Source organism: Ursus americanus, chromosome 5 (assembly GCF_024610735.1).
Source record: "Ursus americanus isolate L20-20 chromosome 5, mUrsAme1.1.p, whole genome shotgun sequence".
Taxonomy (NCBI): domain Eukaryota; kingdom Metazoa; phylum Chordata; class Mammalia; order Carnivora; family Ursidae; genus Ursus; species Ursus americanus.
Genome location: NC_142131.1, coordinates 48,253,198 through 48,268,675, shown reverse-complemented (window position 1 = coordinate 48,268,675; position 15,478 = coordinate 48,253,198). Strand labels below are relative to the sequence as shown.

The 15,478-nt window shown below is 37.0% G+C and overlaps 1 protein-coding gene across 2 annotated transcripts in view; it reads right to left on the bottom strand.

Annotated features, from left to right (window-relative positions):
• Nucleotides 1-582: 582 nt before the first annotated feature.
• LARS1 (leucyl-tRNA synthetase 1) overlaps nucleotides 583-15,478 on the bottom strand; it is a 67,601-nt gene continuing 52,705 nt past the window's right edge. For both annotated transcript variants that reach the window (XM_045794365.2, XM_087862159.1), the window contains exons 28-32: nucleotides 13,558-13,668; nucleotides 10,777-10,881; nucleotides 8,736-8,831; nucleotides 5,749-5,881; nucleotides 583-970 (exon numbers count right to left, since the gene is read on the bottom strand). In XM_045794365.2, coding sequence (XP_045650321.2) covers nucleotides 765-970; nucleotides 5,749-5,881; nucleotides 8,736-8,831; nucleotides 10,777-10,881; nucleotides 13,558-13,668 — 651 coding nt within the window. In that variant the 3' untranslated portion in view covers nucleotides 583-764. The remainder of the gene's footprint in view (nucleotides 971-5,748; nucleotides 5,882-8,735; nucleotides 8,832-10,776; nucleotides 10,882-13,557; nucleotides 13,669-15,478) is intronic.

Sequence of the window (15,478 nt, the reverse complement as noted above, 5' to 3'; positions counted from 1 at the left end):
CAAAAGACATTCCAGCAGGAGTAAAACAATAAATCTGCAATACAATGGACATGATCTTTAAACACAACTGGACTTGAGACAAATCTGACAAATGTAGATTTCTGTGGGGGAAAAAAAATCCCCTTTTAAAATGCCTAAATTCAGTGTAAATCATTATAAACTGCTTATAAACTATTGATGTCAGCCCTAAAAAAACATTATTGGTGATTAATCAAATATATTAAAGCTAAAAGAATTCTTCTAAATATAAGACCTATTTGTTCTTTATACAAAATACTTAAGTCAAAGTATTCTCATGTGTTTTTTCAAATCATCATGAGAGTTCTGTTCTTTAAAAAGTAAAACGAACTAATTCAGTTTTTCTTTTTAAAGAAGAAATACAACTCCATAATCATATAATATAAAAAGTTGTTAGATAAACCTTAGCCTTCATAAGTAGTATAAAGTACACCTTGAAAAGAAACATACTGACATTTTTGTGTTAATATAAAAGACTAGAAGCTTCTGGGAAATAGCAATAGTTTGTTAAAAAAAAAAAAAAAAAAAAAGCAAAGTACAAACTACTTCTCTCAGAGGTCCCAATAAGGAAAAAAAAAAATTTATTAGGTTCAGGAATCCAAGATGACTTGGTGTAACTATGATTACAGAATTTGATGGTTAGAAATGAAGTATATTAAGGTCCAGCCGAAGGTTCTTAATACCCAATCTGTAGACAGAATAGTCACATCCCCAGAAACCAGGACATATCTCCAATCTGCATGAGTTTAATGAACCAGATAGATAATTGTATCACCAATATCTGCCCCTAGCCCATTTTCAGTGAGATGAATTTTCTTGCTCATGAGGTCCACATGGAAAACAGCATGCTCAGAAATGGGGGTCTTCCCAGTGTGCTCTTTCCCCAGGACAGGAACTCGCCGAGGCCCCAACAATGGATCATCAAATCTCATCAGCTTCACTTTAGAAAGGTCTACAGCAAAAAAGATGATCAATATGAGCATTTAATTATAGTCACTGCCTCAAACCCATGCCTGAGCCTGACAATACAAGCTTTAAACACACCAGTTGTTTATCTAAAAGATATTTTCATGAGATTATTAAATGAGACTCAATCTCAGAAAGCAGAGCTAAATCTAACAAATCCTCCTGGCAGCTTCTAGCCAGATCAAAGACTCAGAGACAGAGATTTTATGTAACACATCACCTGGAATTATAAACCAAGAGGAAGGACTGAGTATATTTTTGAGCATTATCCTATATGGTTTCTCAAATCACTTTTTATATGCTTCAGTTAACCATCTTTTTTTTAAAGATTTTATTTATTTATTTGAGAGAGAGAGAGACAGCCTGCGAGAGAGGGAACACAAGCAAGGGGAGTAGGAGAGGAAGCAGGCTCCCAGCGGAGGAGCCTGATGTGGGGCTCGATCCCAGAACGCCAGGATCACGCCCTGAGCCGAAGGCAGACGCTTAACGACTGAGCCACCCAGGCGCCCCGTTCAGTTAACCATTTTTTAAAATAGCAGTAAGTTTAAAACTTCTTTCTCTTTCTTGTCTTGGTTCCTGGGATGCATTAAAACTGCTAGAGTTGTAGCTTTTTTCGAAAGATACTTCTGAAGAATTACTACTCTAAGAAACAGCATTACCAGTTCCTTGTTTTGCTCCAAGGATGAAGTGTTTGTATTACCAAGCTGATGAGAGACAAGGAGAGACGGAGAAGGACGGGGGAAAGGGCAGAGTTTTCTGAATTTTGAGCTTCTGGATGAGCTCCAATCCTGCCCTGCTTGAGATTTTTCTGATCTGCTCTTGTGCAAGCTGATAAGATGGCTCCTGGCAAAGAAAGCACTTGTCCCTTGAACAAATTTATGATCCGACAATCCTGCCAACAACTGAGCCTGAAAAAAATTTATTTATTTCAGCAATTCTGAGACATCCCGACATCAAGTGCTTTTATTTTATATAGTAGAAAAACATCATAAATGACTACAAATGCTGATTCTGGGTTTATATCTCATTCTAAGTGTAACATGGCTAGTTATACTTAACCTGATCCACAGGAATAGAAGGTATTTTCTGAATTAGCTCCCACCCCTTCCTAAAGCAGATTGCTAGGTGGTCCGTGAGCTACACTCCCTCATGCTGCCTTGAGAGTATGAAGCTTAGCATGAGAGGGATAAGAGATAAAAGCAGACATTAATGCAGCTGGTGGCTATGCCAGGAGTACAAGTTATCCAGGCATTATATTCTCTTTGGGAAACAAAGACTGAAAGACTGCAAGTTTAGCGTAGGGATATTGAAGCTTACAGAATAATTACCCGAGACGACCATGAAGGCAAACCCTGCAGGAAAGTCTTATTTGGGGGAGAGAATACAATTCACTTTAACAGCTATTACATTTCAACAAGCACAATGATGATACTAAATATTTTGCTATGGAAGCAGTGAGAAGTTCTGCCAGCAGATTTTATGCATGAGGCCTTTACTGCAGATCTGCACCCTCACCCCTCCCTCTCTCTCCCTCTCTCACTCTCCTTCTCTCTCTCTCCCCCTTCTTCTCTGAAACAGACCTCCCTCATCATTCCCAGCAATTCTGAATCAAACTATTTCAAAGCCTTAACACTCAATCAGGCATCTAAGTGACAAAACATATTTGCTTTCATGTTTCACCATGTAGCTCATTACTGCCAATAATTCTTAGAGCTTTCTTAGTGCTTTTACTCTTCTTTTCTTATCGCAGACCTCTCTCATCACTGAAAATGCAGAAATTTAAGTCTGTAACTACACAAGAGTTCAGGCACTTGGAGAAATGATGAGAGTGACTGAAAGTCCCTAGGGATTGATAATGTGAAATGCAGCCTTTCACCTCCATGTTATCAGTTCATATGCGGCATGGGCTGGGAGTGATTTAAAGTCATTATCATCAAATAGTTGCTCAGTGGCCTTTGTGGAGAGAAATGATGGTTTCACTCCAGTCCCTCCTGGACCTAGATCATAATCACCCTCAATGCAATTGGCACTAATTGGACAACTTACTGGCTATTGCAGCAAACAGACTCAGAAATATGTTATTGAATTTCACTCCCTTCCTGTCTCATACACTCAATATACTTAGCCCCCTTAGATATCAAAGCATCCTGAGGGCTTTTGGAGAAGTCTCAAGGTTAGAGCTCTTCTGCAGATACTTGAAGGAATATCAATTTCAAACTCCACCCTAACATTTCTATCCATTTTCGAAAATTCACAGCAGCCACAAACATCAAACTTAAAGTACTTTATGATAATATTATTCACAGCTAGTATGACAAAGGATGTAAGAATTATGCTGGAGGCTCAGTGAGAAAAGACGAGATACAGAAAACACATTTCAGTACAATTCTGAAGAACCTCATCAGTCCCGGATCTGAGCATATTTAAAAGGGAGGCAGTTGTAACATTACAAAATACAATTTCCAATATAGGAAAAGATCCTCTCACATGCTACAACTTCATAATAATCCTACCCAGGGGGTCCACAGAACCACCTATTTTTTTTTAAAAGCGACCACATAGTTCTTCAAAGATAAGAGTTCTTCCTATTACCAAATCTTCTCATGGACCGAATATATGCAGTATAAAACAGCCAAATGGAAGGCCACAAAATGGCTTCCTGTACATTCATATTTAAAAGTTTTCGAGTTCTGCTTTCTGTGCCCTGTAACACCTGGCTTACCAAGGGAATGTGACAAAGGTCTACAACAACGTGGATGTACCTTGATATTTTGCTAACCAAAATAAGCCACTTATTCACCATTTCATGATTCCACTTACAGAAGATACCTAGAATAGTCAAATACGAAGAAACAGAAAGTAGAACAGTGGTTACCAGGGATTAGAGGGAGGGAGAATAGGGAAGCGTTATTTAATGGGCAGAGGGTTTCAGTGTGGGATGATGAAGAAGTTCTGGAGGTGAATAATGTGATGGTTGTACAACAGTGTAAATATACGTGATGCCACTGAACTGTACAATTAAGAAGGATTAAAATGGTTAATTTCATGTCGTGTGTATTTTACCACAATTTTAAAAAATGTTTACAAATGAAAAATCCCTAGCCCTCATATGCTGCTGCTACACAGAGAAACATAAAAGCATCCTTCCTGCTGACGTGCCCTTCCCCCCTTACCCCCTGGGTATAATTCCCAAGGTCCCATCCAAATAGTTATTTTCTCTGTGAATTCATTCCTGATCACAATAGCTGGAAATAATCTCACCTTTTTCTGTGCTATCAACTTTATCTGTATCTCCCTTACTGTACACACCAGTTCCTCCCTAGATTGTGATCACGTACTTGAATAGCTCAGGGCCCTGCTCCTTCACTAGATGCAGCCTCCTAATGAACAGTACTTTGTGAGCTCCCTGAAGCCTTAGTACATACACAGGAGTCTCTACATACATACTACATACGCTATACTGACAGTCTCTCAAAACAAGTCCACAGAAGATGCGTGAATGACCTCAAGAGAACAAAAAATACCTGTAGAATGAATTCCAAAGGGCTATTTTAAGTCTTCTATGTTAATGTGATATTGCTGATCTGAATATAGTTCCATAAATTAGGTCAGTGTCTTGGATTTCTAAGCCTCTTCAAAAAATTTCTATACTGATAGAACGTGACCCAATCAACTCTTGATTGCCATCAAGAAGAGAAAGAGAATGCAAAACAGGGAATCTCAAGATTAATTTGTCTTTATAATTTGGAAGAAAAATAATACAGAGATAGACTAATTCCCTTCACACCCTGCTCAGCCTCAGACCTGGCTGAGCGATAAAAAAAAAAAAAGCAGCTATAAATTATTATATTAAATCAAATCATGGAAGACCCAGACTTAATCTTGATAAGAAATTAATATTATTTACATATTTTAGCTGGAAGCACATTGTTTGGAAGAAAGAATACAACAAACTTTGGAGTCAAGAAGACCTGAATTTGAATTCCAGCTCCAGGATTTACTACCTAAATGAAATCTCCTAGTCATTTCAGCCTTTCTGAGCTCCATGTCATCATCTGTAGAAGGGAATGATAATACCCTCTCCAATCTAGGGCAGTTAAAGGATTAAATGGCTAATACACAGCAGTCACTCAACAAGTTTTACTCTGTCTCTCTTCCTTCCCCAGAAACAGACCTAGCAGGCAGGTTAGTTTAAAATATTAAATATATGTGTGCCTTCAATCTAAAAACCCCTAAGAGATAGAAATTGCTTGTTAGGGGCGCCTGGGTGACACAGCGGTTAAGCGTCTGCCTTCGGCTCAGGGCGTGATCCCTGCCTTCTGGGATCGAGCCCCACATCAGGCTCCTCCGCTATGAGCCTGCTTCTTCCTCTCCCACTCCCCCTGCTTGTGTTCCCTCTCTCACTGGCTGTCTCTATCTCTGTCTAATAAATAAAATCTTTAAAAAAAAAAAAAAAAGAAAGAAAGAAATTGCTTGTTACAATTTGAAAGCTAGATGGAAACTTAAAAAATATCCAATCCACTATCCTCATTTTACTGAAAGAGGGATCAGTTTAGAGTTTAAGTGACATGGCCAAGTCACCAAGATACACAGCCACAATGTCCCAAAGAGAATACAGGCTTCCTGATTCTGAGTCCAATATTCTTTGCACAACATGACATTGCTGTCCCTAAACAGGCCAGTTACTCTTCTTTTTCCCCTCTGCTTAGAACTCATCATATCCACAAACTACTGCCAAATGTGCATTTCAGGGAAACCATTTACCTTTGATTCCTCGGTCCATTTTCATTAAACGCCTGATTATAGAATCGCGGTTATCTCCTTGCCTGATTTCAATTTTGGTTGAGAAGTGGCCATTGGATGGCTGGGGATTCACTAGGGAAACTGAAACACCAGGCTAGGAAAATAAAGAGAAAATAACTGTTATACGAAATCAAACTTGAATACTGCTGAGGGAGAGAAAATCTCTGCTCAATTTTTAATGCCCAGTGAAAAATTTAATTCTGGTATCCTAAAATCAAGATGGAGGGATACTCAAATATAAAAGAAAAAATATACAAAAGCCCATGCTTACAACCAAATGCCTAGATAAAAATGACTCTGTATTATATTGATGATGGATAATAACAGTAATAATATTTTCTCTTCCAACTCCCACCATTTATTGAATTTCAACTGTGTACCAGGCACTGTACTAAGCATTTTATAGACATTATTCCTATATCCTGGCAGGTAGCTCTTTAAAACCCCTTTTCACAGATGAAAAGCTGAGAACTGGTAACATTAAAAAAAGTACTCCAAGGTCACATAGGCAGTAAGAGGCAGAGCCAAGATTAAACTCAGTCATACACCATACTACGTCCTACATTATATAAGCTATATAGTCAAAGACCCTGCTCATTATTTTAAGTGGAAAAAGTCAACTAAGTCTTAAGGAAGACTTAAATACATAGTAGCTTAATAGAATGTTTGAAAGTAGCTTGAAAGAAACATATCTGTGGGGCACCTGGGTGGCTCATTCAGTTAAGCATGACTCTTGACTTTGGCTCAGGTTGTGATCTCAGGGTCCTGGGATGGAGACCTAGGTCAGGCTCTGCACTCATCAAGGAGTCTGCTTCTCTCCCTCTCCCTCCGTCCCTACCCCACTTGCGTACGCAGGTGTGCATGTGCACTTTGTCTAAAATAAATAAATCTTAAAAAAAAAAAAAAAAGAAAGAAAGAAAGAAACATTTGTATAGGGAACTCTATTTCATGTACCTATCCGTGGGCCAAAGGACTACACTTTAAAAAACCACCATATTTTAATGTACTGAGAGTATTCATAATACGAAGATAAATTTAGCATATATTCATGATCATGATTACCTCATTCTTTCAAAATAGGCTTTTCCTCTTTGTTGCATTTTCAATTAAATGTGGTAAAAGTAATAGAGTACTTATAAGTCCTCCGCTTCTCAAGAAAAGTAGGGCATTTTATGGATTCTCACAACGGCACTCCACTAGGCAATGGATTCTTTGAGACTAAATAAAGACAATCTCCCACAACTCCAAAATCTGCCTATCTTCACCAAAGACACTGGCCAAAGAAATGGGGGGGGGGGGGCATTTCTAGTATAGTGTAAGGTGATTCATCAATCTGGTTTATGCCAAAAGTCAAAAAGTCTTAAGTAACATTATAAAACCAAGACTCATCTGAAGTATGAAAGCTCCTCTTCACTGTTTAAAAAAAGGCTTACATTTCAATTTCTATTCTATTTTTTAATAAAAGTCAGGTTTTGACATAAAAATAAACTCAAAATGGATTAAGGACCTAAATGTGAGACCTGAAACCATAAAAATCCCTGAAGAGAGCAGAGGCAGTAATTTCTCTGACATCGGCTTTAACAATATTTTTCTAGATATGTTTCCTGAGGCAAGGGAAACAAAACCAAAAATAAACTATTGGGACTACATCAACATAAAAAGCTTCTGCACAGAGAAGGAAACAGTCAGCCAAACTAAAAGGCAACCTACAGAATGGGAGAAGATATTTGCAAATGACATATCTGATAAAGGATTAGTACTTAAAAGATATAAAGAACTGATACAACTCAACACCAATAATAACCACAATTAAAAACACAAATAATCCAATTAAAAAGGGGCAGAAGTCATGAATAGACATTTTTCCAAAGAAAACATCCAGATGGCCAACAGACACGTGAAAAGATGCTCACCATCACTCATCATCAGGGAAATGCAAATCGAAACCACAAAAAGATACTACCTCACACCTGTCAGAATGGCTAATATCAACACAACAAGTATTGGTGAGGATATGGAGAAAGAGGAACCCTTGTGCATTGTTGGTGGGAATGCAAACTTGCAGCCATTCTAGAAAACAGTATGGAGGTTCCTCAAAAAGTTAAAAATCAAACTACCCTATAATCCAGTAATTACAGTACTGGGTATTTACGCAAAGAATTCGAAAACAGTAATTCAAGCAGATATAGGTAGCTCTATGTTTATTCAGCATTATTTACAACAGTCAAACACACACACACCACATACATACACACAATGGAATATTACTCAGCCATAAAAAAGAATGAAATCTTGCCATTTGCAAGATTGCAACATTTGGATGGATCTAGAGAGTATAATGCTATGGGAAGTAAGTCAGTTAGTTAGATAAAGACAAACACCATATGATTTCCCTCATGTATGGAATTTAAGAAACAAAACAAAGAAAGAAAGAAAAAAGAGATAACCAAAAAACAGACTCTTAACTATAGAGAGCAAACTGATGGCTGCCAGAGGGGAGATGGTGAGGGGATGGGTGAAAGGGACTAAGAGTACATTTATCATGATGAGCCCTGAGTAGTGTATAGCATTGCTGAATCACTATACTGTATACCTGGAACTAATACAACACTATATGTTAACTACACTGGAATTTAAATTAAAAAAAAAAAAAAGAAAAAAACAGGTTAAAAAATCAGTTTTGAAGATCATATTTTGATTTTTAAACCCACAAATAACATCTGATGCCACCCATAAGAGCAAAGGAAAGCGAGCATCGTGCCAACCATGAAATTAGAAGAGCTCAAACCCAGCTTCATTCTAACAAACTATGTGGCCTAGACCAAAGCAATCACTTCAAGTCTCTGCACCTCACTTCCTTCCATCTTTAGATGATGGGCTTGGATATAACATCTAAGGTCTCTTCTGGCTCTAAAAGGCAATGATTCAGTGAGATTCTTTCAACTTACTTCTGTTCTAAAAACGTTAAGTGGTTTCCCAGGACAGCAGTCTTCCCTGACTTTATCTTCTGCTTCGGAGGCAAACTTGACTTCTATGTGTTCTAGCTAAATAGAAAAAGGGAAAATGAAAGTCATTAGTATCACTTAATATGACTGAAATTAATCATCACCTCATTTCCCCAAAGCACAAAACTAGGTTCTCCACTTAACACGAAATGGTCTGTGCATTCTTCAGAAAGCCAGCCAACCACAGGACAGAACTGAGAGCGCTCTGAAACTCAGGATCAAATGTTCCCACAGCATAATATTGTTTGAAGAGCAAGAGACTAAATCACTTAAACGTCCATCAAAAAAAAAATTCTTTAAAAGTTTTAATAAAACGGTCTGTGCAATTTTATTGTTTTCGATATAAACATCAAATGAAATCTATAATCAATTAACATTGATCTTAAATGTCTCACAGCATTAATATTTACATAGTCGTGTTTACCACTGGTTTTTTTTCTTTTTTAAGATTTTTTACTTATTTATTTGTCAGAGAGAGAGAAAGAGCCCAAGCACGGGGAGCAGCAGGTAGAGAAGCAGGCTCCCTGCTAAGCAAGGAGCCCAATGCAAGACTCAATCCCAGGACCCTGGGATCATGACCTGAGCCGAAGGCAGACGGTTAACTGACGAAGCCACCCAGGCATCCCTGCTTGCCACTTTCTATAATGAAATCTGGCATCTATCTGCTGTATAAGAGAAAATGAGAATCAGCATAAAAGGCTTCCACTTGAATGAAGTTCAGAAATTTGGCATTTGAGGGGCGCCTGGGTGGCGCAGTCGTTAAGCGTCTGCCTTCGGCTCAGGGCGTGATCCCAGCGTTCTGGGATCGAGCCCCACGTCAGGTTCCTCCGCTGAGAGCCTGCTTCTTCCTCTCCCACACCCCCTGCTTGTGTTCCCGCTCTCCCTGGCTGTCTCTCTGTCAAATAAATAAATAAAATCTTAAAAAAAAAAAAAAAGAAAAGAAATTTGACATTTGAGAATAGAAGACTTTCACTTAATTTTTTTATAAAAGACTTTCACTTAAATAAATGAAAAAACTTGGAAATGTAGCATATTGTATATGCCTGAATATAAGATGACCCTCAATATAAGCGCTCCCCGTTGTCCCAGTGAAAAAATCCAAAAACTTTTTTGACCTTCAGGAATATATATGAACATTTAGAAATATAAACAAAATAAATATCTAGCAATATTTAGTAATTTAATTAACTCATTTATAATTATATGACATAAAATGCTTATTTAGAAATAACTTCCTTCCATTACCATATTTCATCGAACAATTTTATTCAAAATCTAAACCTCCATTTTTTAAGTCAAGTTTCTTAATTGTAACAAGAACCACTTTTCTGAGTCCTCTAACACAGTTTCCTCAAGCAAATTATCTTTCCTTCTGCCTAAGTTGTCTGAGAGACAGCATTTTTAGAATCTTTATATGAAGTGACTGGGACAGAAAAATGGAATGGGGAGAAACTCCCCAGATAAGTGAAAGCTATTGCTAATGTTTTAGTTCTTGAGCTGAGTAGTACATTCATGGGTGTTCATTATATTACTAACTTTAAAACAAAACAAAACAGGGTCAGGCATGGACCTATGATAATACCTCATGAACAAAGGATTCTAATTAAGTCAATTCTGTAAGTCTGAGATATGAACAGGAAGGGGAAAAAAAAGAAGCAATTCTTCCATAATATGAGAGATTTCTAAAGCATTTGTATATAAGGTCTCCCCTCATTTTTTTCAAGGAGAATTTCAGGAGGAAAATCCAGGCACATACAGTTAGCATTTTATGTATAAAATAATTGATAAATGGAATAAGATCACACTATTTTTTTCTTCCTGAAACTTCTACACCCACCCATTCTCTTTCTCTCCAAAAATATTTTTGACTAGTATAATTGGCAAAGGTACTAAAACATAGAAGATGTTTACAGAAAGGTTTATTATAAAACAAAAGAACAGGATTATATATACTATAGTTAATTAAATCCTTGGCCTGTTTTACCTCAAGGGAATTGGTCAGGTAGACTATATTCTCCATCAGCACTGCCTGTTCATCAAATTCTAACTGCAAATCCAGAACACGAGGTCCCATCTTCTCCAGATTTTCCTAATAGCCAAAACAGTTTTGAAAAACAAAAATCACATTAAGGATACATTGAAAAGAATCCACTTCCTCCAAAGCAATCATTCCTCTCTCAACTGATAAAATCTTCAAATTTGAACAGCTGAAGGAAAGGCCTTGGACTCATGGTTTCCCTTATCTAGTTTGCTTGTTAATGAAATTATTGGCTCAGAATAATTATCACTTGAAGTATGATAAGATTAAGGCAACACTGAAAAGACTGGAAGGACAAGGTTTTCATTTATAAAAGAAATATGATTTTATCATTGTTTATTTAGAATGAATTAATATGCAAACCCAAAGAATTCACTTTGACAAGGAATCAAATAAATGTGTGGAAGTATTTCTTCAGGTAACCAAAAAGAAAAAAAAAATTTTTTTTTTAATTTTCTAAGATAACACATCTTTAAAGCTAGTTCAGAGAATAGTGAATTAATAATAAATAAAAATTTCTACAAATAAAAAAAAAATTAAGTCATACGGGTACGGAGATAATCCTGTGGCATATGAAAAACAATTTCTTATTCTTAATTTTTTTTTTGTTAAAGATTTTATTTATTTATTCGACAGAGATAGAGACAGCCAGTGAGAGAAGGAACACAAGCAGGAGGAGTGGGAGAGGAAGAAGCAGGCTCCTACCGGAGGAGCCTGATGTGGGACTCGATCCCACAACGCCAGGATCACGCCCTGAGCCGAAGGCAGACGCTTAACCGCTGTGCCACCCAGGCGCCCCTATTCTTAACTTTCCTGAACATGAAACGAAATGTGACCTTCGAGATCCAAGTTCATATGCACAAATACAGCTAACTGCCTAGAACGTGCTGCCCTTACATGAAAGTGATCTGACATGATTCCTAATATTCACTCTTCTCACTTACTATACAAGTTGTTTCTTTTCCTCTGAGAAAGTCCTAGAAGCTATTTTCTTATTCTCAAATTTACGAAACACCTTGCAAAGTTTCAAACCACTAATATGCCTAGCACATCCCCAGTATTACTGAAAAAAAAATATTACTACTGAAATGGTCTAACACTGGTTTTCTAAGAAGCCAACTCTTGAATCTAGTATCATTTAACTACAGAACTTTTCAAAGCAGTTTCCCTGGAATCTGTAAAGTACATCATCAAACTTAACTGCCTTTGCAATCAACAATGAAATATTTTGGGAGACCTGGATGGCTCAGTGGGTTAAGTGCCTGCCTTCGGCTCAGGTCATGATCCCAGAGTCCTGGGATCGAGTCCCGCAATGGGCTCCTTGCTCAGCAGGGAGCCTGCTTCTCCCTCTCCCTCTGTTCCTACTCCCTGCATGTACTCTCGCTCACTTTCTAACAAATAAATAAATAAAATCTTGAAAAAAAAGCACAATGAAATATTTTGTTGAATCCACATATTGACGATGGATCTGGCATTCTGACCAAAGCACTAGCTAAAGTAGGGAACCAATGAATTACTAGCACATCAGCAGATATATTATAACTTGATTGGTGTAGGTCAATCCAAGATTCTAAACTACTTCTGAAACTTCAAAGACCATAAGGCTCAGAGAGCAGATTCTGGTCTAGGGTAACAAAAAAGGCTTTCCTAAGAATACAATCTACTCCCATATAGGACAAACCAGAAGTTTTGGTCACCATCAGGCAGGTATCTGTAGCCTAGAAGATTCAAGAATGCATCTAAACTACAAGAATAACCACTATGTTTCTAGCAGCCTGAAAGACACAAATTTACATCTAAAAAAATCATTTACTGAGCCTACTTTCTGACAGAAAGTATTAAAATGTGTTAAATATATTATTTCATTTACCCCTCATAGCACTCCTAAAACGTAGGTTCTATTAATTTCCTCATTTTATAGATGAAAAATCATGACCCAGAGAGTCATTTGTCTAAAGCCTAAAAACTAAGAAGTGATGGACAAAAAGGATTTGGACCAAGATTTGTCTGACCCCAGAGCCTGAGATCTTAAGCAACATACAGCCTTCTTTCTGTTTCTCTAGAAAATACAATAAACCTATTATTTCTATGAAGAAAGGGGAGTCTAATGCAATGATTCTCAATGGAAGAGGTGGGGGGGGTGGGAGCAGATTATGCCCCCAGAGACATTTAGCAATGACTGGAAAATTTTTGGTTGTCACAACTTGAGGTGGTGAGGAGGACATTCTATTAGGAGACAAAAACACGGCTAAACATCCTATAATGCACAGAGTGGCCTCCCACCACAGAGAACTATCGGCCCAGAATATCAACAGAACCACTGTTGAGAAACTCTGGTGTAACCACGGTAAACAATGCTTATCCTGTTAAGCTAAGCCTACACAAATGTAATATCTTGGTTCCAGTAAAAGAATCTAATAAAAACACCCTAATGTAAGCCAAAAGAATACGCCTCCCTGCCAAACAGAAAAGAAGGGAGAACATGAAGAGAATCATTTAGTGAGCAATTCTAAATCAGTTTTTCTTCCATAAGCATATTTTCAAATACTCAGCAATTTTACAGATAAACCCCCAAAATGATCACTCATTTCTCACAACTACTGGTTGAAAAGTACTATTTTTAGCAGATTTCCTGGGAGAGACTATACCCAAAGTTTTCCCCTTCCTTCCACTATCCTATCTAACCATTACTCCCAGAGTCACAGCAGCATGAGGGCCACAACTTACCTTAATCATAGCAACAAACGGCATCACTTTCTTCATGTATTTTTTCAACTCTGGCAAATTGCCCAGTTCACTAGCAATAACTTTGTTATCAGGCAATTTTCCACTGTTGGCCTAAAAAAAAAAATATTGGGGAAGAATGTGCAGAAAAATATTTTAAAGATAAAGCATAATAGTAGATGTGCCCATAGGAAGTTGGCCAGACACAGAATGGTGGCCTCGACCAGTCTGCTAGAAAACAGGAGGAAAAGGGAGCAGCCCCACACATCCTGGGGAAGTGAAAGGTGAACATGTAATACAGAAAGGAGTCTCCCATTCCCTCTAAGGTTAAAAGATACATGTTTTTTAGGGTAAAGGAGAAAACAGGTGCATCCTGCTGTATATTTAATTTTTCCTTACACTAAGAACACCTCCAGGATTGTAACATTAGATTTTATCGGGTGAGAAAACAAAACAGTCTTATAAAGATCTTGTTTGTCTCCAAACTTGTAAAAACACTTCACTAGTCATATCAAAATGAAAACTGTACAACTATTATACAAGATTTATAGCATGTCTGCTTTTGAACACTCTTCCTTATAAACTGTTAACACAAATGTGAAAAGAAAAGTCTCTGGCTATCCACCTGTTAAAAATAGTATCACTTCTATCTAGCCACAAATAAATGCCTGTATCATGTATCATTAATATGCACAGAGTTCCAAATGTGCTGCCTGAATTTAAATTCATTTCTGCAAACACAACTGTCCCTTCTACGGAGTGAGAAATGAAGCAAGTAGCCTTTTCAGAATTTGGGTGACTTATTTTCTCCTTATTATAAAAGCATGGCATCAAAGCCAAAGGTTGGGAATGAATCTAAGTGAAAAGTAATGTATAATAAGACTTCCGATAATACGTTTACTTTTAATTCTAACCTTTACTAAAGTACAGGGGGAAAATATTTTCTCCACTTATCAATGTGCTCCTTTGAAATACATATGAAAGAGAAAAGAGGGTAGGAAACACTCCTTTCCCTTATATCACCAAAAAGGTGCCACATACAACACAAGAATATCCTCCTTGATCATAAACTAACATTTTTTAGTTCTTTTGGATGAAAACAAAAATTTAAAAGAAAGCTGATCATTCCAAATGATGCCAAAAGATGATGTTGCTTTGAAACCACGTATCTAGTTAATAATTACTAAATGAAACTATAACTTCTAAAAGAATAGCAGTTTTTAATAAAAGATGCATTTTTAGATATCTGGGACATTACTTTCTATATTTGGTTCTCCGACTGCTTCCTTGAAAATGCTGTTATGAATATGTAACCCACTATCATTTTTCTACCTACCAAAGTGGCTTTCACTTTTTTACTTGTCATACGTCAAAACCTGCAAGCAATTCTAAAGACTAAATTCTATTTCTATTATACACAATCAAGTGAGGAGGTAGCTCTCCATAAAAATAAGCTCACGAGGAATACAAAAACTCTTGCTCTTCTCTTTCCATCAAATTTCCAAATGTAAGTTTTTCTGAGTATTTTTTAATTAACTACAAAAATTTCTGGAACAAAATCTCAATAAAGTTCTCAAAAATCAAAGCTAAGGATTTCCCTTCAGTTATTACTACTTTATGCTTTGCCCATAATCACTGTTTCGTCTTTAAGTGCACCTTAACAATTTGTGTCTATCAATAATTCTTCTTAATGACCTGAGCAAAAATTCCACAACATATACTTTGTTTCCATATTTTGCATGTGAAAAAAAAAGATAAGTGGAGTTTTTTCTTCAGTAAAACTTAGAATTATGCTTAAGTATTGAGTTTCCTTTAAAACACAATCCTATTTAACAGCTATTTACCTGATAGAGCCAAAAACATTGAGCTCTTCATTTCTATGGGTAATTAAAATTGACCATTTTGTTTTAAATTACTCAAAAGT